This window comes from Leishmania infantum, chromosome 30 (assembly GCF_000002875.2).
Source record: "Leishmania infantum JPCM5 genome chromosome 30".
Taxonomy (NCBI): domain Eukaryota; phylum Euglenozoa; class Kinetoplastea; order Trypanosomatida; family Trypanosomatidae; genus Leishmania; species Leishmania infantum.
Genome location: NC_009414.2, coordinates 1240877 through 1266592, shown reverse-complemented (window position 1 = coordinate 1266592; position 25716 = coordinate 1240877). Strand labels below are relative to the sequence as shown.

The following is a 25716-nucleotide window of genomic DNA, read 5'->3' as shown; positions in this document are numbered from 1 at the left end:
TTCTTTAATAGAGGTAGAACAGGGTGGACAAGAAACAGAGACGAGGAGAGTGGAACACACACAGCGAGGAACTGGCAAACCACTAAAAGAAACCAGAGCACACGCCGATACCAAATAAAAAAGAGCATCGAATGAACAACGCCCATCCGCCATCGAAACACCGCTTGAAGCATCGCTATTCGTACGGTGTTCTATTCAGTCATTCGCCTCCTGCACCGCTTCTTTATCCTCCAGTGCATCACACATAAAAAGACAGAGAAGGCGATCCCCAAAATCAGGCAACACAAGACAAGAAGCCAAAAAAGGGAGAAAGACAAGCGAGATGGAGGAGACGAAAGCATGCCAACATGGGGGGGGGGGGCGCACTGACAGCACACACACAGAGACACAAACCCGCGAGAGATGCGCAATGGGTAAAAAAAAAGGACAAAACCACAAAACAAAAACGCAACACGCACAAAGCAGGAGCGGTCTCCAGCGCACACGGCAAGACGAAAATAAAAAAGCGAAAGACAAGGAAAGGGATGAGAAGGAGGCACAAATCACACACACACGCACACGCAAAAAGCCAACAAACAACACGTACACCGCGACAGGGATATGCGGCAGCGCAGTTCCTTGTTTCTTCAGGATGCCCTCACCTGAACTGCCTGCTCCTGCTTCAAGCGTCAGCCAGCAACAGTCAGAGAAGCCCGCCTCACATGGTGCACCGCGTTTATACCATCGACCGCTATCCCTCTCACCATACACGCGTGCACACACACACACACATACACACACACAGCCATCCAAAGACACGGATAGAGGAGACAAGAGGAGACGGCCACGGTGCCGCCCCCACCACTCCCTCCCTCCCTAATCGATTACATCCTTTTTTGTGTGTGCAGCTCCGACTGGCAGACGCTGGCGCAAGGTAACAGTACACAGAGAGAGAGCGATAAGAGACCACCGCTACTTTGCATCTGAATGTGCGCGTGTGTCTTTTGCGTTTGGTATATCGCCGTGCTTGAAGGACGCGGATTCGCCTGGACTAGTACAACGAAAGGCCGAGAGTGTCAACTACAGCGGAGAAACAAGTACACTCGCACCAACAAAGGAAGCGAGACACACACGCACGCGCGCACCAGCACACAACCGAAAGCAACGTGGAGACGGGAAGCAACCAAAACGAAAAAAAAAACATGCAAAAGGAGATCTCTAAACCAAAGCGTGACGACGACAGCCAGGGACAATGATGACGAAGAGGAAGACGGAAGTAGCCGACGAACCAGTGCAGCGACTAGACAAAATACGAGCATGCACACACGCGCGCACACACAACACAACACAGCACACGCACACACAAAAGCCATGGAGGGAAAGGGCTGACAATACAAGAACGGCAAAAAAAAAGACAAAAACGGGAGACGAGAAGAAAGGAAACAGACAAAGATGGAGTTAAAGAAGAAGAGGCAGGGGGTCCGCAGCCTGCGCACTTTTCGTGTCGTGGGTGCTTCTGATTGTGGGTAAGTTTGTGTTTCCATGGCAAGGAGCGCATGCGTGTCGACTTGGTGCCGCATGCGTGAGTGCCTTCTGCCACCTCCGTACACCGCACAGTCACCCATCCAGAGCAAGACAGCCCGCCGTGCGCACACCTCTCTCGCCCACAAGCGCTGTTTCTCCTTATGTTCTCTTTCTTCTCAGCCACGGATCATCGATATCGAAAGGGGGTGACTGGCAGAACGAAAAAAAAAACACAACAACACAAAAAAACGGAGAAACGCTCCAGTGCAAAAGAGATCCCCAGATAAAAGCCCTCGGACATGGAGACGGCGAAACGAAGGGAGACTGGCGGGGGATCGTCGGAGGCGACGTGGTTGTTGGCCAAAACGTCACGCGCACGCATAGATGCAGGTAAGCGCATAACGAGGGAAGAGATCTGAGAGTTGCTACGGCTTGTAGTTAGGTGGGCTTAGTAAGCGTGCCCCGTCTAGGCAGGTAGGTGGGTGTGTGGGTGCTCTGCCTGGTGGCATCACCTGTAGCGGCGGTTCGAAGTCCTCAACGGGCAGCGCATGCTTCTCGTCTTTTGCTACCCCGGAAAGAAGGCCACAACGATCTCCCCTTGTTACTGAGACGGGCGTGGCCGACAAACCGGCTGGCCCACCCACTTCCCACACCTACTGGAAAACGGCTTCCGTGCATACGTGTCTTTGTCTTACGACTACCGCTCTATGCGCGCTCGCGTCGTAATTCGTGTGCGCCCCATTTTGGCTTGTCATGAGGCGCTGACACCGCTCAGTTCTTCCCTCCTTCTTTTTGCGAGAACCCTTATTCCAGAGAGAAGTACAAACAAGCATAAGTGGCGGTGGTGGCGGGGAGAGAGGGGAGGGTGCAGAGAGAGTTGAGAAACGATCGAAGCGACACAAAAAGCAAAAACAAAGAGAAGAACATGGCGAAGAAACCAAAAAAAGAAAACACAAAATATAGCAAAAAGAGCGCACAGCGAGGAGGAGAAAAGAAATAACAAAGGCAGAGAGCCGGTGGAAGGGGGGACTTGGAATGCCCAGCAGCGTCACGCACTCGCACACTCTTGTTTGGCGAGCACCCACCTGATCGCAGGCATACAAGAGGAACGGAAGTAGTGAAACACAGATGTACGGTGTCTGTGCACGCACCTGTGTGTGTGTGTGTGTGTGTGTGGTAAAAATGCACAGAATACACGGCGCCCCAGCGAGCTGGGGGAAGGTAGGAGAGGGGAGAGACAAAACCAAAGAGAGATACGCCCTTTCGCACATTAACGTGTACTGCTCCAGAGCCGCGGAGCAGACTCTCAGCCGTCGCCGGCCCACCCTGTAAATCGTCAGTCCGCCCATCCATATAGAGGAGAAGCCTTCCGTATCGACGATATGCTGCTTCCTGATTCCGCTCCCCTTGCACGGTCTTGGGCTGCTCTCTCTCTCTCTCCTGTGGCGTCTCACGCTCCATCTCTCTTGAATGGAGGTGGTTTAGCGGGCGTCTGTGCGGCGGCTAGCGAGCGAGCCACAACGCACCGCGACCATCCCCCTCCCTCTCATACTCTCTCCCCTCGCCGAACGGTCACTTCTACGTCCCTGTCACAGCGACGGATGACGCCAAGGGTGGTGCCGCGGTGGCCTTATAACTGCACATGTGGCGCAAAGTGACGAGATGGGGATATCCTTGGCACACGCGCGGTGCTGCCTGTAGCGTCGACAACAACCGAGAGCAAGAGAAAAACGGAGCAGGCAAAGGAATGGGGAAAAAATGCGATCCGCTAATCTGGTATCTGTAACGACGTGTATTGAGAACAGCAACGTGGTGAACGAAAAAAGGGGGGAGACCGCGGGTGTTCGAGCCCACCTTTGCCGCCAGCCGTGCCTCCCTCTCCCATTCAAGCCTCCCTCTGCATGGACGCTTGGACTCCCCCTCACTGCGTCGCGCTTGTCCCCTCCCTCCCCTTTTTTCCCTTTTGCGTCACCCCATTACAGGTGCCGTGGCGGCAGCGACGATAACACTGCACCAACAAGTCGCCTCTGATGCCCTCGATCTCAGTCAGCGAAGCCGCAATCAAGGGACATGTCCAGCGGAGAAGGGAGAGACGGTGCGAAGAACAGTGGGGCACACGCACACATGATAAGGCTGAACTCACAGAAAGAGAGAAAAGGAGGGGCAAGATGTCTCCAGCATGGCGCACACGAGACGCGGGCACGGACGACCCACACACACAGACGACGAAGGAAAAAAAAAACGGTGCTGACGCGAAAGCGGACGGTGCGCAGATCCATGCACCGGCGCCAACCCACACAACTGAGATCAGTGCAAGGAGGAGCGAAGACGGGGAGAGGGAGGCCAGCGGGCGGAGTCCAACGCACAGCACATACCAAAGAATGTGGAGAAGCAGCTCCCAATCATAACAGAAAGAAAAGTAAGGACAAGCACTTCCTCAAGCACAAAGACGCACGCACGCACCATGAGCAACCGTGGTGGTTGCAAAATTGCCAAAAAGATCCCTTCACGTACGCACAAAAGAAACGGGAAGAACGAGTGTGCCACACACACAGACACAAGAAACCAAGGCCACCAACTCATCGCACAACAGGAACAAGACAAAAGCACAAAAAAAAAAACGAACAAAAAAAGAACGACGACGCAATCAGCGCTTAGTATACTCTATAAATTAATCAACAACAAACTCCTCTCTCCTCCTCCCCCCCGCCCGTCCTTGACAGGCAAGCAGCTGTACAGACACAAAGAGGCTGGTGGGTGCTGGCACCGTCGAGACGTACGCGAGGGTGCACGGCGCCAGCACCGAACACACACAAAACAAAATAACATACACGCTTAGCGCTCCAGGGGCCGCCTCCGCAGGGAGGTGCGCGCACTCAAGAGCTGTTGCTCGACGTGATACGCACACGTCCGTGTTCTCCATCGCTTTTTAAGCGTGAGAAAAGCGAAGTGACCAAGCGGCAGTCGCCAAATTCTGCCTCGTCATCCGGTGGCGTGCTCATGGCGTTCACAGTCTGCCACCTTTTGTGTTCTGCCGACACGCAAAACGCATGGACACAATTTTTTCCGACCCGCTCACCAACGTCGCGGTTGTGCGCTTTCTTTTTTTCCTCTCCTCTGCTCGGCCTAGTACATCCTCGGTGGTTGGTACTGCATCATGTTGGAGTTCATGCCGGTGTGCATGTTCATATTCATGTTCATGTTCATGTTGCTCGGCATCTGGCCGTGCATGTTGTTCATCGGCATGGGGACGTCCATCTGCGGATCCATCGGGTCCATGTCCATGCCCTGGTTCTGCGCAACGAAGAGGATGTCAGCCGTGGGAAAGTGTGCGACGAAGACATCGGGGCAGAGGCGCTCGCACGCCTGGCCAACCAGCTGCCGCGCAGCGTTCACCACCTGCACCATGTCGTACGACAGTGGCTCCTCGTAATTGATGACGCGAATCGCCTCGAAGCCCATCGTGAAGAACCAGAAGAGCGTTTGCAGGTCAGTGTCCAGGGCGTACATCTCAGGGAAGGTGGCGCACAGTTCCTCCATCGTGCACTGCGGGTTGCACAGCACGTACGTCATCAGGAAGCCCGCAGAGAATTCGGCCGGGAAGTTGAAGGGAAGACGCTGCACAACGTTACTGAACTGGTCCCACGGCACCGTCGTCGCGCGGTTGGCGAACAGAAGCATGGCGACAACCTCGTGTAGGACGCGCAGGGTGCGGCTAAACAGACGAGAAATGACGCCGAAGGCGGCCATCTCCGGATCAAAGGGTCCCGACCACGGCCCGCATACGTTGGCGGGGATAATGGACACCAGCCGAGACGCAAAGCGCACGCCCATGGGAATGGTGTCGTCGACGCGATTGAGCACCACCACCAACGGATCATCGTTCAGCGTGCCAGTGCGCATGAGCTCAATCAGCAGCACACCGTACTCGCTCAGCGTCGGGCAATCAAAGCGCTCGAGCGCCTTGCAGTACACGGACGGCCCGCTCGACTCCGCGCCGTCCGTGGCGTGCGTGAAGTAGCCTAGGAAGTCGAGGGAGCGCAGGTAGACGGCAGCCAGCGTAGCCTGGACTGACTTGTAGATGACCGGCTCGGCCACCGCGCAGCCGCAGAAGGACACAATATCGGTGAAGTAGACGTTGTCTGCGTCGCGCGTCGACTGCAACAGCTCTTCCTCCATAAAGCTCCAGTACGCCAGGTCAATGGTGGGCGGGTTGCTCAGCTTGCAGACACGCGACTGTGACTCCGGCGCTTGCTGCTGCTTCTTGAACACGACATACTGCCGGATCCAGTAGAAGTCACTCGTCTTGGGGGCTATCGGGAACAGTTGAAAGACCACCTGCACGCGTAGTGGCAAGATCGACTCCGCGGCGCGACGGTAGGCAGAGGTGTCGATGAGCGGCCAGTCATCCGCCAGTACCTCCTGACTGTGGATGGCGAAGGGCAGCGGCAGCAGCGGGCCACTCATGAAGAGGTAGAAGAACACAATAGGCATCGGGCTACCAAAGATCGGGCGAATTTCGCAGCGGCGTGGCCGGTTGTGCAGCGTCGACAGCGGCACCAGCTGCGCGTCCACGGTGAACACCGGTGCATCTAAGGCACCCAAGTTGCGACGCAGCAGCAGCTTCTGATCTTCGCTGACGCGGTGTTGCTTCATAAAGGCGTCTACGCGGGTCGGGTCTCGCGGAAGGCGGCAAAGGTCGTCGAAGGTCTCGCGGCGGTTCTTGACGCGGAAGAGGCGGTTCTTCGTTTCGTAGAGGGCAATGGCGCTGAAGTCGTCCTCGGAGAACTCGGCGTCGTAGCGGCGGCGCAGCGCGGCCATCATGGAGGCCTTCGACACGCAATCGAAGGTGCCGGCGTCGACATCGATGTTTGTGATCACGCGGTCGATGCCGGGGAAAGCAAGCAGCTCCAGCGACCCAAAAGTTTCCGAGGTCATTGTGTTCGATGGGGCGAAGAAGGCAGAGATCTGGCTCCACGCTAAGTACGGCGCCCGCATCGTTTCCTCGGCAACTTCGCACAGCTTCCTAACGATTAAGCCCTCGACATCCTCCTCGATTGCAAAGCGCGAGGCGAACTTTTTCTGTGCCTCGGCCGGCACGCTGCGAACCGTCTTGTTCTTGTTGTAGGCGCTGTAGGACGCCACCTCCATCGGCGGGGCCGGCGATGTCGTGTCCTGGTCCTCCATCGGATGAAACCCGCACCCGTTGAAGACAAACATCGGCTTGAAGTCCGCGTCACATGCCCGAAAGTACTCGCCCAGCTTGCGCACCATCTCCGTGTACTCGCTGATGACGGTGTAGGCGGACCACGGGGTGGAGGCAGTGAAGATGGTGAGGGGGCCGGTGACGTGCACGTCTTGGACAACGTCGTCCAGCACACGGTTACCATCGAACACGATCGAAACCTGATTTGAGTTCGGCAAGCGGCGCAGTTCGCTGAGCTTTAGCCCCTTCTCCTCGATTTTGTTCTCCGTGACGAAGCTGTGGATGGTCGACGCCATCGACTGCTTCGAGTGTGGGTACATGGTACCGCGTACAGATGAAGGAGGTGCGAAAAAAGAACAGGCGCGATGACGCACGCAAGGGGCACCTCTGTGCAGAGAGAAGAAAGGAAAAAGACAGTCTAAGGACACGGAAGGTACGGACACAAATTCGTCAATTCAGCTCAGCTCCACGCTAGATGTGGGTTCGATACTCCGTGCGCTCTCGCTCGCTAACTCTATGAAGGCTCCTCTGGACCCGAATTACACCACGCTCAAGACGCCGATGTCACCAGCGCACACACGCGCAAACAAGGAAAAAGGCGGAGGCAAAAAAAAAAGAATTTAGTAGCGAGAGAAATCCGCGGCGACGACGACAGCCGCAGAAGAGGGGATGTCTGAAAGACTGGAAGAGTGTAGTCACCAACGCAATGACTGTAGGAAGATAGTCAGCTGCACGCCCACGCACAGACCGCGAGAAAGACCTGAATATGTGGAGTTACTCTGTGTATGTAGTTCGCTATAGCCTCCTCGTACTTACCGCAATCCTCGCGTGCCGCGTTGCTGTTTTTGTTTTTGGTAAATGGACGCGCGTAACCAGCAGAGGGCGGCCAAAGAGTCGAAGGCGGAAGAAGGAAGAGAGAGGGGACAAGAATTAGGCTGAGCTATCCAGCACCGAGTGGCGAGAAACGAAACGACAAAACAAAACAAAGGATAAACCTGCAGATCTGCCCCGCAATGGCACGTGCGGGTGTGCGGTGTAAGGCCGATGTACGCAAGGAGTGCACAGCGTCACAGAAACAGCGTGTGCACGACGCCGTAGACGGCAGAACCGACAGAGCGTGCGCGGTGGAGTCGTGTGCGGGGCAAGTGGTAAGCCAGGAGTTGAGCAACGTGCATGCACGCAGGAGCAGGTGAGGAGCCGGGCCAGTATGTGAGGTACGAGGAAATGGGGAGAAAGACACCAGTATAAGAACGGAGAGAGGTGAGGAAGAGGGAGTGACATGGAGTCAAACAGCATGCGCATCGGCGAGCGCAGAGGGTACACTACGGGGACACTAGTCGCCAAACGCGGGGCCTCGAAGAAAGGGGGCAGGAGACGCATAGCAATGCCCCTCCCCGGCTTTCGCTGCTGCTTCACGGCGGTCACGTCGAATTCCATGTGCCCCCATGAAAGCACACAAACCGAGGGCGTGCGTCAGACGGGGCGCAGCGGGGAGACGGGCCCAGGCCCCTTACACTTGCAGCCCACCACTCGCCTTGCTTGTGCCATACCGGTCCCGGGCACTGTGTTGCGTCAGCACAGGCCCATCGTTGTTATGCTGTTTTGGGGTGGTTTTCTTTTTTCTTTTTCGAAGATGAAAGCAGTCAATGCATTAAAATCATGTTCTTCTGCCTCCACCTCCCCCCCCCTTCCTCTCTCCGCTATACGCTGCAGCCGTCCGCACCGTGCACGTTGTCACAAGCACGCCGCGCAAGTGCAGTGTGAGGAGCGGTCAGAGGGAAGGGGGAAGAGGGAGAGGGGTCAGCCTCCGCTTCGGTGATGCGCGAAGGGCTGCAGAGTCGAGACAGCGACGAGAGAGAATCGTTACACACGAGACTACACAATGGAAACAGGCGCTGGGCGTGTTAGAGAAAGGAATGGAAAGGAGCAAGCTCAGGGAGATGCAGCTCCTACATCCGCACAAGCGCAACTTTACATAGGAGAAAAAGAGAGCGCGTGTGTATGAGGGTGTGTACCCGGCTGGGTTTTGAGCGAGTGTACGTACATTCGTGCATAGAAGCCTCCGCGGAGGCAGGAAGAGCAGAGTCGAACGCGTATAAGAGGCTCTCATAAAATAACGGCGCTGACTGACGTTGAACACGACAACGCTAATCGCACCACTGCGTCACTTTCGACACGCTACGCCGAGTTCGCGCACATGGCACAGCCACACACGCGCATACAGCCGTGTAGAGTGAGAGCGGCGAAAGCGTCTGAAACATATGCGCGACGCCAGCAAGATAACACTCACCCCATCAGGGCGACACACGTATTCGCACACCTCCATGATCCCCACAAAAGCACTTCCGGCGAGTAGCTCGCAAAGGCTGCGGTGAACGGAGCGGCGCCGGCTCACGTCACAGTAGCCGTCGATTCAAGCGACAATGACGGGAGCATCTCACGGTACGATGGCATGTAGACCTCCCAATGGAACACCAGCATGTGGCGCAGTAGTTGAACCTGCTGCTTCAGCGTGTTCGTCACCAATCCAAGAGGCGCCACATCGTCGGTGTTTCTCACCATCATGGCCTCCATGAACTGCAGCACGCGCCGCTCAAACGTGACGTAGAGTGGATCCTCAGTGTTGGTCATCTTGTCAATGGTTGATCGCACCGTCTGCTTTTCGGTGTCTGTCAGGGTGACTTTCGGGCCAACCGCCGCAAGTGAGGCCTCGTCGTCGGGCACAGCCTCCCCAACATGTAGGTGGTACAGCTGACTCTCGACGAAGTCGATCACCGAGTCCTTGAGAGTATCTAGACGGATGTCCTCGGCTAGAAGCAACATAATTTGACTATGCAGGTGGCGAATGACGGCCGACACCGTCGCCGGCTTCATCGCGCGGCGCGCAAGCACGCTAGAGATGGCGCCGTCCAGCAGCAGCAGCAGTGTGCATTCCTGCACCGTATTAGCTGCTTTGAAGATGATGTGCTTCTCGAAATAGAATATCTCCGGCGGCAAGTCGACCCAGCGATCGAGACTCGTGTGCCGGCCACTGCGCAGCAAGTCCAGCGTTCCGATCAGCAGCGCACCGCGCACCCGTCGCTCCTCTGCCGTGACGGACGTCCACGCCTGCGGTACGCTCACCGAGGACCACAACAGCACCCGTTCGTCGTTGATGAAGCGCTGCAGAAAGGCGATTGAGTGGGTCCACTTGCGCGGCAGCGGCAAGCACGCAGAGATGAACTCTTGAATGTAATGCACAGCGTTCTGCTTCAGCGACGCGTTAATCATAACAAGGGAAAACTTCGCAACGTCCTCGCGCAGTTCGCGAATGGCCTCAAAAAGAAAAGCGAACGCGTTCGCCACGGCAGTGCCGACGTCAGGCGTGCAGCGCTCGATATCGTCGCACACGGCAGACATGCGGGCCACCATGGTGGCCTCGCGCGCTGGAGAGCTGCACTCGATCACCTTTTCACCAACGAACCGGACCAGGTTGGAGATGTTGCGCGCGTTACCGCGAGCTTGCCGCTGAATGACGTTCCAGTCCAGCACATCATGGAACTCCTGCCGCAAGCGCGGACGCAGGCGAGGTGGCAGCGCCTCCACAAAACGATCCTCCACAAGTGCCAGGAGGCCAAATAGACGCTTCAGGTGCGGCGGGGTTGTGTTGAGGTCCGTGGCCAACAGCTGCAGCTCTGCCTGGGTAAGGGCTGCGGCCACCCTCGCCTGTGGCTGCTCCGGCTTGTCCTTGTCCGTATCCATCTGCATGACCGCCTCATACGCCTTTTGAGCCTTGAACTCTTTCTGAAGATAGCGCTCGCGCCGCTTGCGCTCCTCGTGGTCGGCCGGCGGGCGTGATACACCCCTCTCATCAACGTACCACCCGGGCGGCAGTTCAGGCCCAGCACGCCGGCGCATACAGCCGGACGCCGCCGCACCACCCGGTGTGGAAGACCCCGCCAACGCCGCCGTCGCACCGCCGGCCTCGTCTTCGGAGGCGGTTGTGTTCGCGTCGAGCATTACACACGGAGGGGTGGCGTACTCGATCCGTGGCGTGGAGTCGTACGCCTCGATTTTCTCGACGCGCCGCTTGACATCGGCGAACTCGTCGGCGGTGCAGAGCCGGGAGAGCCGCTGATAGAGAAGCGCGGTGAATCTCTTTAGGTCTTGGTTGTCTGGATCTTTTCGGGAGTGCGCCACCGCCTCGATCAGCGTCGAGCGCGTGCAACTCACAAGCTCGTCACGAGCCTTCGCGGTTTTGGGCAGTGAGGCCTGCGTGTTTTCATCGCTCGGCCGCGATTTTGGAGACTCCAACTCGCTAGCGCTGTCTGCCGCCAGCTCCCGCTTAACCTGCCGCGAGTACTGCAGCCACGCACTTCGCATCGACTTCAGAAGCGAGTGGCAGTAGGCGTCGTCCGTCGGAGATGCGCCGTACACCTTAATCTCGCGCGCGACGTCGAGCAAGTGGCGCGCACACTCTCCCGTCCACTCTGCGCTTCCACGGCTGCCGGGTGTGCCAGACTTTCGCGAAAGTGGCGGCGTCTGTGCCCCATCAGCGGCAGCCTTTGGGGCCGTCGATGCCTGCGACGCGAAGTAGAACGCCAAGAGAAAAGTGTGGGGATTCATGGTCAGCCGTCGCTGGGTCCGCACCTGCACCTCGCCGTCGACGCGCTTCGACAGCGGTGCTGATCGCACGTACACCTTTCCGACATGCAGCTCAATCAGCCGAAGGGCATGCTGGGCAATGCTAACGAGGCGCCGACGATGCGGCTTCCCAGTGAGGGGGCAGATGGCGGCGCCGGTGGTGCCGCACACGGTGCAGCTCCAGCTGTCCGTGATGAGAATATGCTCCACACTGTCAGAAGACGGAGGTGTCAGAGGGTCGAGGGAGAGGCCCAGGTCCTCGAGTTGCTGCAGATCTGCGCTTAGCTCACGCATGCTGTCGGAAATCCGCACACGCTGCTTGGGTGCTAGGGCGCCTTTGGGAGCAGCGACGTCACCGCCGTCCCCTGCGGCATCTGCGCCGGTGAGCATTAGCATGTAATAAGGGAAAAAAGGGGGTAAACAGTAGAGCGAGACCACGCGACACGAAAAAAAAATGAGTGAACTCTCGAGAGAAGAGAGCTGCGTACGCCGCGGTGGTAGGCGGAGGGAGCACAGTGCAGACAGCAAAGGCAGCTCCTCTGCCAAGCGGTAGAGGCGCGGTGGTACCCTGGCAGGACTGAGCAGGTCCCTAGCGGATCGTCTCACTGGATTCGAGCACACTTACGCGCGGCGGACGCGGAAAAGAGTGTCAAACAATCTAAGAAGATGGATGACGTCAAACGTGAGTGTCAGGGTGGAAAGTTATGCAGCACGGAAGGGAGCAGGCGAGAGAAGGGGTGAGGGCATGAGCACCGAGCGCGTGCTTCTGTGCAGCGGAAGAGGGGGGGGGGCAAAGCTGCTGCGGTGTCTGGCAGGCACCGTAAAGATCGCAAAGCGAGCAGAGGTGGCGAGGGCAGCAGCCCCGCTTGCAACCAAAGATGCGGTCGTCTTGCAGCGGCCAGTGCTCATTCCGCCGTGCCATCGTCGTGGTCACGGAGCATTTTTTCAGCGGCTAAAGCGCGACCCGCAAGTGCCACAAAGTTTTTTTTTCTTCTTGCCCCTTTTTGCCACGGCAGCGGTGGAGCGCAAAAATGGGCGGGGTGGGTTCGCCGGATCAGCAGCACCAGTGGAAACCACCCTCTCAGGGAGCAGGCCTCTCCATACGGCAACTTCGAAAGGTGGTATCGCTTGGCGACCGTGACATGAAAAGACGTGTCATGAGTGCGAAAACGAAGATGGAGAAGCACTTGAACAAAACGAAACACAACCAAAAACGCATAAAGGAAGCCAGAGTGGAAAGTAATAATGAAGGCAACGGCGCAGCGCAGTATGCGCTGCATGGAAAAGCCACTCGAAAGAGGAGGAGGAAGCACACGAAAGCGCACAGCCACGTCGAGGCACCGGCATCGAGGTGCAAACAAAAAAAAGGCATCGAGAGACGTACGCAGATGTTTGCGGATTCACGAAGCACTGCCATAAGGCTCTCCACCATGCGCATACATCAAAGAGAAGGGAGGCAAACAAAAACGTAAAAAGGCAACACTGACATCAACGCGAACGCGCACGAGAGAGCCCGCGAAGGAGATATCACCAGCACAGCAAGCAGAGGAACAAAAGCGGCAGCAATGACAACGCCTGTGGGTAGCAAACAACCCACCACCAGAAAAGAAAAGGAAACAAGAAACGAGAGAGAGAAGGGTAGGTGGATAAGGCATCTCAGTATGATCCGTTAACGCGGTCCAACGCCACGGTTCAGCTACCAACAGCACACCGAGACACTTCATCTTCCCGGATGCGCCGGAACTTACGCGAGCATGTGTGTACCCTTGTGCGTGGATATGACTTCCGATTCGCCCAAATATTTCGCTCTAAAGATGTCTCTGTGGCTCTGTTCATCGTTCATGTGCTCCTTCTGCGGGATCGAATGGGCTCCGCTCCTCCACCTCGCACGTCTGCATCGGCCCCAGGTGACGCAGTTGCTATCTCCACCACGCATGCCCGCCAGCTCCTCTGCCCTCGCCGTCCAAATTACGTGCCTCCTCCGCTGATTAACTCGACTGTCTCATCCTCCGTGTTGAAGGAGAAGCCGAAAAAGGAGGAGCAGAGGCACGGCTGCCTCGTCCTCGCCCGCGTGCGAGTCCACACAGCGCTGCCCAGAGGGAAGCGGAGGGAAAAGAGAGGGGAGGGGGGAGACACAGAGCGAGCATAGAGAAGGAGTAAAACAGAAGAACGCACAAAAAAAAGAGGAAAGAAATATGTGAGGCGTCATCCACGTCACGGCGCCGCTCATTGTGGCCTTTCCCTCCCTCCCTCTCTCCCGCGGTGATGCTGCCTCCTCATGTCTACATAAAGGACCCATTCTTCGTTGGGCGCTGGGTTACACCCCTTCAACCCTCCTCCGTTGCCTTCTCCCTCGTCACCGACAAGCAGTGCAACGGGCACACACACACACGCACAGAGGCACTTGTATAAGTGTGTATTATGAGGCGAAGAAGTATAAACAGATACACATGCGTGTGTGTACGCGTGTGTTTTTGTGCCTGACTACGGCTGTGGGGAGGGGGAAGGGGGAGGGGGGCAGCTGATAAGGCGGAGAGGCAGCAAGCATCCTCGCATGTGAGCGTCGCCAGGTCTGGGCCTACCACATCGCTTCATGCGTAGGGGGGTGCGAGAGAGGACGATACACACACGTGCACCCTCACGCATGTCGACAGACAACTGCGCCGCTTCGCTCTTGTCCCCCGGCGCCTCCCTACACCAATATACGGCACATCTGCCCCGGCCAGTATCTCGCACCCCGCATTAGTTGACCTCCCAGATGCGTGCCACGCCGTCTACGGAGGCGGTCACAATTGTGCTGCCGTCTAGCACGAGTCCACGCGTCAGGTCCTTCCAGGCATTCGCCTTCACCGCCAGCGTGCGATCCATTTTACGCGGGTCCCACACGTACAGGCTCGAGCCGCTGCACGCTGAGATGTAGCGCTCATTCATCGCCACCGCCGTAATCACCTCGTTCAGCTGTCGCTGTGACGTCAAATGGAAGCCGTTGCGCACATCCCAGAGGCGCAAGACGCAGTCGAAGCCACCGGTCACGGCTACGTTACCGTGTGTGCCGACGGCCGGCACCTTCTTGTTGTGAGCGTGGGTAATATCCGTCACCACGCAGTGGTTGGTGTCGATAAGTGTGCAGGCGCCAGTTCCGCCACCGACGATCACCTGGTTCATCTGAGTGGCGCACATGGCTTGAATAGACGTGCGGCAGGCGATAAAGGAGCTGTTTTGCCGGTCTGAGTGCAAGACGCAAACAGTGGCGCTGAGCCCGCCGGAGAGCACCCCGCTATTCACGTCATTCGGGTTAGCGTACGTGACGGCGAACACGTCGTTTTGGAAGGAGGCCACGGACACCGTTGTCAGCTCCTGGTTGGCCAGCGAGTAGTTGTAGATGACGCTCGTGCCGTCTTCACAGGCCGTGGAGAAGTCAAACTGAGAAGAGAAACTGACATCCCAGATGCACGCCTTGTGGGGCCGGAACTGGATCAGGGGGAGCCCGTTGCGGTCGATCAGGACGACGTAGCCGCTATTCGTGCCGATCGCAAAGCGGTGGTCGCGCACGTAGGAGAGAGAAATCAAGTTCTCGTTCGAGCCGAAGGAGTACTTGGCCACGCGTGAGATGCCGTCGTGGGATGTGCCAGATTCCAGTGGAGGCTGCGCGCTCGCGCTCATCTCCATGAAGGTGCTCTTCTCGAGGTGCACAATGTTCACCTGATTCGAGATGCGCACCTTCTTGCGGGTTTTGGTGACCTCAGGCTTCGCGGCAGTCTCACTTGAGGCGACATCATCGCCGTGGATGGCCTGCTTTCGGTGCGCGCTCTCCGATAGGTCTTCGCGAATGTCCACCTCCGCCATATTGTTGTTCTGCAGCCGGCTGCGAAGTGTCACGCTCCCGCGCATCAGCGCCTCGGGGAAGTGGGGATGCGGCTCACACATGAGCAACACGCGAGACTGAGCGTGCATCTTGCCCGCCGCCCGAACCTCCATAATGCAGTCGCTAATCTGGCGCAGCAGCGTGATAGACTTGGTCGCCTGCTCCACGTAGATCCACAGTCCTTTCTCCAGCGACTTCTTCAACACCCCGCCGGCATTTTCGATCGTCTGCCGTGTCTTCATGCGAGCCACCGTATCAATGTACATGACCTCCGCCTTTGCCTTCTCGGCCGCCAAGGTAATGGCTAAGGCCGGATTGGCCCCCTCGCACATGATGATGACGCAACCGCCCGCCCCGCACTTCACGGTGGCCTCATAGACAACAGCGGAGCTGTTCTGGGCCACACTATTGTTGAACTCCGGCGGCAGCGGGGGGAGTGTCGACGGAGGCTTAAAGTTTGCTGCGTCGTCGTCGTCAGAGCTTAGATCAAATTCGTCCTTGGGCGGCGCGCCAAGCACCACCAGCACCTGCGATCGGTTGCTGTGGTGGCGGGCCTGCTCGCATCGGCCATCCCCTACCGGCACCCCACCAATGGAGCGCACGACCATGCCCACCTGCAGGGCAGACAACGACGGCAGGCCCGCGTCAACGCGCACGATGCGATTCGCCTCATCCAGCGTCACCCCCTTCGCGAATTCCTTCCCAGGCACGCTAGTGTAAACCGTGGCCATGATTCGCGAATCCGGTTCGCAATGTGTCCTCAGTCACACAACAGGGAAGAGAGCAAGGGAAGAAAAAGACGGGGGTGCTGCTGTTGTGCTTCGCTCAGCCTGCAAGGCACGGGCGAGAGGAAGCGCTTTCTCACACGGGCCACGACACGGCTGGTACGAGGACACAGAGAGAGAGAGAGAACGGTGCGGTAAAACACACGACCGCAGACCCGACGAAGAGCACCGCTATGCGCGAAGTGGCACTAAACTAGAAACGTATATGATCGCGAGACGTGAACACACATGCAATGAAAACGCGAAACATAAAAGCGAAAGAAAACAGCAGAAGTGTATAGCCACGTATGGCAGCTCAGCAGCGTGTGTCGACTAAGAGAAAGAGACACACAGAGAGTTATAAAACAAGAACGGCAACAAAAAAAAAGAACACGACAGCGAGAGACGAAATAGCGAAAGAGGGCGTTACACACAGAGAGTCAACGAAGGATCCGCGTGAATCTGCCAGTTCCCACCTCCAAAAACAAGCAGAAGAAAAGAGGGTGGAGAGAATGATGTCGAGAGTTGAGCATGACGCATTCCAGCACATGGTCCCAAGCGCTTCCCAGCAGGGCGAGTTCCTTGTTTCCGTGGAAGAGTATACCAGTCTGGTATCCCTCCACTCGCGCTCTCCATACCGCAAGCGCCGGCAAAGCGACCCATGAGAATTCGGCTGTTTTCAAGTCCTCACCGGGTAACACTACGCACGAAACGACAGACAGACGTATACCCTCCGTCCGTCGCGCACGGGCCCCTGTCGCGGTGGGTAGGCTAGGGGCGGAGCGAGGCAAGAGCCAAAGGCTTGCAATGACTCGACTCCTCGAGATCTGAACCGTGAAGAGCGAAATGGGGGCAAAGAGAGGCCGCATGGCGGGTGAAGCACGCCACGGGAACGGTGCAGAGTGTTTCGGCTCGTCGTCGTCACACCATTTATCGGCCATCCCTCCCCCGCTTCCGCCCTTATCGCACGCCTTCAAGAAGAAAAGAGAAATCACGGCCACAGAGACGTCATCGCACACGAAGACCAATGCGCAGTCGCTCATCGGTTTGCATCCCCCGGCGCTGAAGGCTATGAAAATGGAGGAAACACGGATGATGAAACGATGAGAGGTGCGATATGCCTGCGTGTGTAGGGGGTGGCGAGATGCACAACGTGTACACAAGCCTCTGAGTGCGGAAGAGGTAGCCGAAGCAGGCGTAAAGCGATGTCGGCTACGACGAAGGCGGGTGTGCTGCGACCGAAGTCAGATCAAACAACAGGGTGCGTAGCGAAACTGCACAGACGGTCACAGAGAGCGAAAGGTAGAAACCACACACACCCACACGGACAGCCCGCCGAGAGAGTACAAACGTGTGGCTGTGCCTGCGTGTGTGCGCGTGTGTGCAAGTGTGCAACAGACCCCTCAAATATGGGAAGCGCACACAAAACGCACCCTTCTCGCTACTCTCGTTCCACCGTGCAGAGTTGCGGTAGCCCACCCTCTTCGCGGCTCCAGACGTGTACGTTTGGGTTCCAGCGTGCTCTCGGGGGGTGGGCAGCAGTCGAGGAGGCGAATGTCTCCCTTACACGCAAGCAGCATAATGTTTTTTTTTTTGACGAAGGCAACGGCTGCGTCTTCCCTGAGTTGTGCGCATGCGCTTCTCCCTCTGCTCCCCCGTCCCCGTCGCACAATTCAAGAACAAGCAGCCCGCCATCGCAGTCTTGATTCGATGAAAAGATGAAGAGAAGTCTCCCAGATATGCGCCGAACTATGAAAAAAAAGGCGGCAAAAGAATCGATAAAGCCGCCGGCACCAACGGGAAGAGGTGAAGAAAAAGGCAACAGAGTCGTCGCGGAGAAACAAGGGAGGAAGGGAAGCAGTAAGGAGTGCGAGAGAGCACACAGAAGGCGAGGGGGCCGGTCATATGATGAGTCTCGAGTACCACCAAGATAGACCAAGAACAGCACCTCGTACAGGCGCAAAGAAGAAGACAGGCGATGTGCGTCTCCCCGCTGCCTCCAGCCCTCGAATCGTCGAGCACCCCTCCACAGCTTCATCACATGTGTGGGAGGGAGCCTTGGCGGTGTCGCTTCCGAACACCGCGTGCCGGCTGCCCGTCACCACTCGCTCATCGGGCTTGCTTTGCGGGGAGGCCCGTCCGCGAGCGTGTGGATGCGTGTGCGTGCTGTCAAGCGTCAGGACGAGGTACCCACGAGGCGAAACTGCTCCCTATTGCCGCGAGTCGCTCGCGCTATTTGCGCCACCACCGCCGCATTCACGCTGCACCCCTCTAGAAAGACGTTTTGAACGTACACGTTGCGTCGCGCGGCAGCACGCAAGGCTCGCCCACCTGGGAGCGAAACAAACACGCAGTTGTGCAGGTCGATGCTTTCGATGGCTGCTCTCTCCGGCCAGCTCAACTGCGGCAGGGTTCCTGTGGCTTGGACACTTGCCTTCGTAGAGTTACTGTGCGATGCTGGGAACGGAACGCAGTCTAACACCTTCTGCACCACGATGAGGCGGCACACGCGCTCTACATCTGCATTGTTCACGTTGCGCGAGAGGAGAAGCTTGATTCGCAGTAGACGAGGCGGAACGGCGTAGTAGGCGTGACCGACTTGCTCCTCTGGCGCGTAGAGGACGGAGTGTTCCAGCTGAGGCGCAGCGGTGTCCAGTTGCACGATAGTGGGCTGGATGAATGCGATGGGCCGCCGCAGCAGTCGACGCAGCAGTTCGGCGAAGACGCAGAAGTGATCGCCCTCAACATAGGAGGCGTCCATGAAGACTTCGCCATCAGGCGAAGCGTACGTGTTCCGCAGAGAGCTACGGAATGTACATAGCGGCGTGGTGTTGTACTCGGCACAGAGCTCCTCGTAAGCGTCCTCCAGGTGAAGCTTCATGCGGCAAGCTGCTGCGCATGCCTTCTTTTGCGTTGGCACACACACGCACACCTTCGCCAAACACTGAAGTATGCAAATGGTGGCGACGAGGGTGGAGACGTGGAAATCTATAGGTGTGGTGTGCGATGCACAGGTGTGCATAATTTGCATGGCATACGCGTGCAAATCGCCTCTATACCTTGATTGTGTGCGATGGTGAATGGCTTTGTGCTCGCGTTTTTGTGTGCATTCACGCTGGAGTCTCCTCACCTGAAGGTGGGCTCGAGGCGTCGAACGTAAGCCGACAAAGGAGGGCATCCGCCCATGGGGGGACACGTACACACACGCCGCGTCATTGTCGTTGTGTGAGTGTTTAGGGTGGGAGCGAGAAAAAGGGGGCAAAGACAAACGCATCCGCGCACGCGTGCAATGGACTAGGTAGGTGAGAGTGCGCGCATGGAGGGGAGAAAGGCGGGGACTACGGCGCACCACCAAGCTGCTGGATAGAGAACGAACATGGCAGAAACACTTTGTACTGAAACGCACGAGGCTCGTCGGCAGGGCGCCCCAGGGCCCATGGGGGAAGGCGGTTGGTGTCGAGAACACCAAAAACAGCCAGAGATGTAGAGAGGAGGAGGACAAAGAGCACGAGGCGACAGAAAAGCGGCGATGGGCCTCCTCGCTCTTTTTTCCTGCTTTTTCGGTTCTCTCAGGAACGATGATCATGGCGGGACGATCAAGTGATGCACGTCGCGATACGAAAAAGGGTAGAGATGTGAGCCCTCTCATCCTCCCCTGCACCTATCTGGCACCGAATTCCCCAACTTCCACACAAAGGCACACCGCCATCTCTCTCCGTCCCAGGAAACCATCTCGGCGTGGTACAAGTTCCACGGTTCACACGTCGTGAACCAGATGATGCAGGTACTTCAAATGCCTCGGCTACGCTGCTGCGCCTGCGCCGCAGTGGATGGCGGGGTTCCTGGCGTCGGCGCTGTCGCTGTACGCAGAGCGGGGAAAGCACGGCTGCGAGGCACGCGTAGGTTCAGCGCCCGTTCAGTGGTTTGTGGGGCCGGGTCTTTGATACTTTTGCCTCTCTTGCTCTCCGTAGCGCCGACTGCTGCCACGCCGAGTTGCGTGGCTGGCTGCACGACGGTGTGCCGTCGACCTGAACTGGCTGGCTGACGCTTCGCGGTCTCTGAAGAGGGGGGCGCGTAGATGCGGCGGGGGCCTGGTATGGTAGAGAGGCACACCTTGCACACCGTGCGTTTTTCACCCCACACCCCGCATGAGGGGCACTTGAACTTTGTGTTCCGCCTTGTCGGCAGCGTGGACAGCGGTGAAGAGCGAAAATAAATGTTGTGCACCGTGGGGTAGTTGGAGGTCTGCGCCTGTGGTGCGATAGACGCTGGGTGCGCGAAACGATTGTTCATGTGGGGTGACGGTACAACACACGTGCGCCTCTGTGGGTGTTGGTGTGCACAACGATTTCACGTATGTGGAGCCTGTGTGTGGAAGAGTTGTCGAAAAGGAGGCGTTGAAAAAGGGTGTTGGTCAACACGAAAAAAAAAAGCGAGGGAAGTGTGTGTGTGTGTGTACACCTGCATGTCTGTGACGTGTTACTCAGAGCACCATGATGCGATATGAGCGTTAAACCAGCCTACGTCTGACAACCCAAGCAGCCGCGAAGGATCTAACACACCGCCCTGTGTTTGGTGCAGTGCGCACAGAGCGTTTCACCGGTGGAAAGAAAACGACCCTCCTTGCCGTTTCAGAATCCGTTGCTGATGTGTGTGCGTGTGCATGACTTTTTGGAGGAAAGAGTCGCATTTCTTGTTCTTCTCTCTTGCTGTTTTCGTCTGAAGTTCGTAGGATTTTCACCTGTCGTTATCGTGGCGGACTTCATTAGCGGGTGCGAGCTGCGCTGAATGAGAAGTAAGCGCAGGAGGAGGACGGTGAGTGATCGGAAGAGGCCAAGCAGAGCAGATCAAGAGGTTAGCTCTTGATTTGCCATGTTTTGCTCATATCGGCCTTTTTCCGAGGGGGTGGCATGCACCGTGTTCACGCAAATACAAGCACAGCGCCGCTCTGGGAACGAAGAGATACCTCCCTTCCTCCTCTTGCAGCGTTGTCGCGGTCCTATTAACCGATGAAAGACAACACAAGAAGCACACACACGCAATAGCCAGCGTCCCGCAGACTAGCTCCTTCGCTTGTTCTAGCGCAGATGGCATACATGGGCAGAACCGTGAAAAAAAAAACACAAAAACAAAATCTTAAGTTCTAAAGCGTCACACGATACATGGAAACCACAAGCACCAATCACACCTCCGACACACCCGCAAAACCACCCCTTCACATGCAGGTCCACGGCGAGACCATTATATCGCAACGCTCCAGTGCCCCATCAGGGACACCTCCACCCCCTCCTCCTCCGAGCCTCGCGCCCGTAAGAAGCACGCCGCCCATAACACGAGGGCAAAAAGGAGGAGGGGGAGGTAACCCCCCTTAAATGCGTCGTTTACAATCTGTCCAGAGCAGCATCCATGGAATACACACGTCTTTCACCAGGGCGCCGCAAAAGCACTACGGCATGCCACTCCCATCGTATATGCAGCTTGCACATCTGTTTTCCGCTCTGTACTTGTCCTTTTGTAGCCGCGTCGATTTCCGTTATAACGGGAGGGAGACCTGAGTGGGTGGTATCTCAGGGTCCAGTCCCCCATGCAGTGGGAGGCGACTAGGCGGCCCCCCTATCCCTGTCCATGCCGAGACACTTCCGGTGGCGACAAGGGCCAGGCACCTTCGAGGTGGGGAAGTCGGTGCAGTGTGTCGCTACCGATGTCGGCAGCCAGGCCCTGGATGGCGTGGTGTCGAAGCCGCCCGAGCCAGTGAGCACGTTGGTGCCACTCACATGATTAGGCAGAGCGTCAGCGTGACTCGAGCATATCCCGCCCGGCCCTCACACAGCCTACCAGTGGGAGGGAAGCCTGAGCCGCCTCAGGGAGCGGATGCACCAGGTGGCGCCCGGCATGATGTGAGCGGCTGTGAGGCGACCTGCAAAGCGGGTGGTGTGTAGAGTTCGGGGCAGCGGACGTGTTCGGGTGACGGCGCCGGCGTTGCCTTCATGCATACCTAGGGCGGCTTCACACCACGCGGTAGGGGGGGGGGGTCGGGTGTGCTCATTGCTCTATCGCAGAATCGGCGAGTTGGGAAAAAGAAAGAGGCAAAAATCTATATGCGCTTCCTTCGTCTTTTTGATACCTGGTGAGGCAGTTTAAACACGATCATCACGCCAGCACGTCTCCTCGGCACCGCGCCAGCCAAGCGCTGTCCACCGACACCAAGAGGCCGCAGCCGTGCCCGGAGGCCGGGCTGCAGGCTCTCGGCCTCCACACACAGAGCGTGGGTACTACATCCTGACATCACGGTTGGGTGGCCTACGTTATCAGTGGTACTGTGAAGAAGAACGGAAGAAACGAAGGGGAAAGCACGCCGTGCATACCCGCAAGCGCGTATATGTGTGAAAACCGCAACCTCGACGATTTACAAAGACAAGAACGAAAAGATGCTGCGACGACCTTACACACCGCAAAATGTTTCCCGTGCTTGAAGAGACCCTCCCCCGACCAATATGTACGCGCAGGCGCGAAGGTCACACGTCAAGTCATCGGCAACCGCATCCGTGTTGCGGGGTCAACAAGAGAAAGTACGATGCATCAGAAGAGAGGTCAATCGTGTCTTTTGTGCGAATCATTTCCATCATCAGCGAACTAAAAAGAAGGAGGGCAGAATCAGCCCTGCCGCGTGGCGTTTCGCTTGCACTTCGTTGTTCTGCAATGCCACAGGCACTCGCCCGTGTATGCGCGTCGTTTGCCCGTCTTGCAAACATCACTGAGGACTCATTAAGAGCCGCCAGAGAGTGAGACGCAACGTCACCCCTTCATGCGTGCCAGTAGCGCCCATCTTACGAAAGCCAAGCAGGAGTATGCGGGCCAAGCCACTGCTTGAGTGAGGCGGAGAGGTGTGCGCCGCGGCCCTTGAGAAAGCTTGACAACTCAGCTTGAAAGAACGCTTGGGCGTCGGGGACGTGGCTGCAGACGTCACGCGGCCTTTGCATCGCCTCTCGTAGAGGGTGGAACGAGCTGGTGAGCTCATCTGATCCGATGGCACTGCCAAGCAGGGACTCTGGATTCTGCGCCGCGCCCGCAGCGGGCGTGAAGCTGATGTGGTCGTCCGGCTCCACGCCATCGTGCAGCATTCTGAGGCAGCTGGAAGCACTCGTCACCCACGCTGCCGTGTCGGACTGCAGCGCTGTGGACTCGCAAAGAAGCCTGGCCAGCGCCACCACGCATGTCTTTCGCTCCACATCGCCGGTGATCTTTTGCATGCGAGGCAGCCATACGTTGCCGAGAACCCTCATGAACAAGCCGCCCTCGATGTTGTTGAGGCGATTGACCAGGTAGTCAGCGTCCCGGCGCTGCACCACCACAACCGACAAGAATAGGATCAGGATGCGCACATACTTCGGTGTAGGGGAACTCTGCAATCGATCCATCAGAACCTTGAATACAGTGTCCATGTACATATCCATGACATCCGCAGGGTACGCAAGCAGCATAGATGTGAGAATGTTCAAGCCCTCGTTATCGTAATTCTTGAGACGCACCAATATGTTGAAGACGTTCAGAGCTGGATTGGTCATCCCGTTCCGATGCATGTATCCCGGGTAGACCTCGACAAACGCGCAGAGCAAGCACACTGGAGCAGGTATCTGTGTACGCATTTCGTACATCTGCGGTTGAGTAAGCGGGCAGACGAGGGCTTGGTAGTTCTCAGCAGGGTTTTCGGCCCACCGCTGCGCAGCATCGCTGGACTGGTACGTGCGCACGAGTTGGGCAAATACTTGGAGAACATATGGCACGTACTCAGCAACGTTCTCACGTAGCACGTGTGCAAAGTTGGGCCACAGCATCCCCTCGAACTCACCCCTTGCTCCCGGCTGCAGCGCCACGCACTTCGAGATGACCTCGAACATGCACTGACTGTACAGCGCGTTGGAAGGGTTACGAACGGCTCTGTACAGCGGCGTGTGGAGAGAAGCCATCACCTGTGTCACGAAGGGGGCGACAAGTTTCGGAAAGCGGAAGCATACACTCATGAGGTACTGCATCAGATACGGATTCGGCGCCTCTGCCTGTTGAATGCGCACGCAGAGGCCTTCCAGAATGCTGAGGGCGTTTCCCGCAAAGACCGCCTCAATGGCAGCGGCGGCCGACGCTTCGGTGATGGAAAGAAAGCACTTGAGGGTGTGGGCCGCATATGTCATAACCACGGCGTCCCCAACCGCGATGTGGCGAGTCAGAGCCGGCACTAGGAACTCGTATGCGGTGGAGGCGATGAGGTGACGGAAGGCTGCAACGACGAGCATGCAGTCCGCCTTGACGATGCCAGGGCTCTGCGCTGACAAATCACACCTGATCTCCGGGAAAACGTGGCCGTCAAGGATCTGAGCAACAGGAATAATTTCGCTGAGCTGCTGCGCTGTCACACCGCGCTGTGTGTTCACCAGCTGCCCATCCACCACTAGCACAAATGCTAGGTAGATGGCAGTGTCTTTGGCCCTCCAGTCTCCGTGTGCAGTTTGGAGGAGTGCAGTGGTCACCTCGGCGAGGAGCGGCCGCGCGACTTCCGGAAGATATAGAAGCAGGGAGCGCACCAGCTCTACGGCGGCGCGGCGGCGAGTGTGAAAGTTGGAACCCTCAATGTTCTTTTTAATGTACTCGTCCGGGTCACTCGTGTAGGTCTCCAGATCATCCTCGCGAAGTGCAAGATTGGGGAGGAGGATGAACTGCAGTATATATTGCAGCTTCTCTCTCGTGTTCAGGTGGGAGCGGGTGGTGCCCCGGCACGCGCTGCTGACCAACTCGAGAGAGCAAACCACCAAATCGTCCATGGAAGGGTCGCTGCTCAGTTGATTCGCCAGCATCCCAATCACGACTTCGATGAACTGCGGCGCAAAATTCTCAAAGTCCTCGTCAAACGAGTTTAGCCAGTGCGTCATGCACGCTATCACGGCCGAGTTCATGTCGATCATGGCACTTGCCTGAACTCCATACAAGGCTGGCGGCGCGCTTACCCTGCTGAGGCATTGATTGTACATGCTTACGATGGGGCCGATGCGCTCGATGAACTCGTCACCGAGGTCGAGTGAGGTAATATCGCGCAGGCATTCCACGGCATCGGTGATGCCTTTGTACACCTCGGTCACATTGGCACCCTGCGTCTCCGTTGTCAAGAGCAGCGACTCCATGCTGCGAACCAGCGCGGGGCACAGCAAGCTATAGATGGCACGCAGCTCGTGCACAAGCGCCTCTGTCAACTCGCCCTGATGGCGGTACTTCCGCAACACACTGTGAGACGTGGACAGCGCAGCACGCAGTTGGGCAACATCATTTCCGGAAGTGAGCACTTTTACGATCAGGGACAAAGCGTCGGTCCATGCAGTGGGGAAATCAACCTGGGCGATGAGGGCGATTGCTTCAGCCAAGTTCCGCTGCACCGCACCCGATGAGCGAAGCATGCTCTCGATAATCGTGGCGCGCACAGCGACCTTATCGCACTCCTGGATGCAGTGCTCTGACGTGGAGGGATCCCAGCACTTCTTCACCATGTTTTTAAAGCTAATGGCGAAGAAGGTGTCGTGAGGAGTCTCGCCATGGGTGAGCTCCAGCAGTAGCTGCGGCAGCCCGCTTTGTTGGTCCACGGCATCCAGGTAAGCTAGAAGCTCTCTCTCCGCCGGCGTGCGCACCGTCGGGTCCGGCGAGGCTGCCCTGCAAGCTATCTCGACGAACCGCGCTTGGGTGTTCCGGTCATTTGGGTTGATTGGCTGCAT

General features: G+C 57.3%; 5 protein-coding genes across 5 annotated transcripts; all 5 read right to left on the bottom strand.

Annotated features, from left to right (window-relative positions):
• Nucleotides 1-4629: 4629 nt before the first annotated feature.
• LINJ_30_3480 (conserved hypothetical protein) lies at nt 4630-7029 on the bottom strand (the record flags this gene model as incomplete). Its single annotated transcript, XM_001467165.1, has 1 exon — nt 4630-7029. The coding sequence occupies one exon, from the start codon at nt 7027-7029 to the stop codon at nt 4630-4632; it is 2400 nt and encodes a 799-aa protein (XP_001467202.1).
• Nucleotides 7030-9100: 2071 nt separating this feature from the next.
• LINJ_30_3470 (conserved hypothetical protein) lies at nt 9101-11728 on the bottom strand (the record flags this gene model as incomplete). The annotated part of the gene is made up of 1 exon (XM_001467164.1): nt 9101-11728. The coding sequence occupies one exon, from the start codon at nt 11726-11728 to the stop codon at nt 9101-9103; it is 2628 nt and encodes an 875-aa protein (XP_001467201.1).
• Nucleotides 11729-14074: 2346 nt separating this feature from the next.
• LINJ_30_3460 (conserved hypothetical protein) lies at nt 14075-15928 on the bottom strand (the record flags this gene model as incomplete). Its single annotated transcript, XM_001467163.1, has 1 exon — nt 14075-15928. One exon carries the CDS (start codon nt 15926-15928, stop codon nt 14075-14077), a length of 1854 nt encoding a protein of 617 aa, XP_001467200.1.
• Nucleotides 15929-18137: 2209 nt separating this feature from the next.
• Nucleotides 18138-18842, bottom strand: LINJ_30_3450 (hypothetical protein, unknown function; the record flags this gene model as incomplete). Its single annotated transcript, XM_001467162.1, has 1 exon — nt 18138-18842. One exon carries the CDS (start codon nt 18840-18842, stop codon nt 18138-18140), a length of 705 nt encoding a protein of 234 aa, XP_001467199.1.
• Nucleotides 18843-22788: 3946 nt separating this feature from the next.
• Nucleotides 22789-25716, bottom strand: LINJ_30_3440 (putative CAS/CSE/importin domain protein; the record flags this gene model as incomplete). Its single annotated transcript, XM_001467161.1, has 1 exon — nt 22789-25716. One exon carries the CDS (start codon nt 25714-25716, stop codon nt 22789-22791), a length of 2928 nt encoding a protein of 975 aa, XP_001467198.1.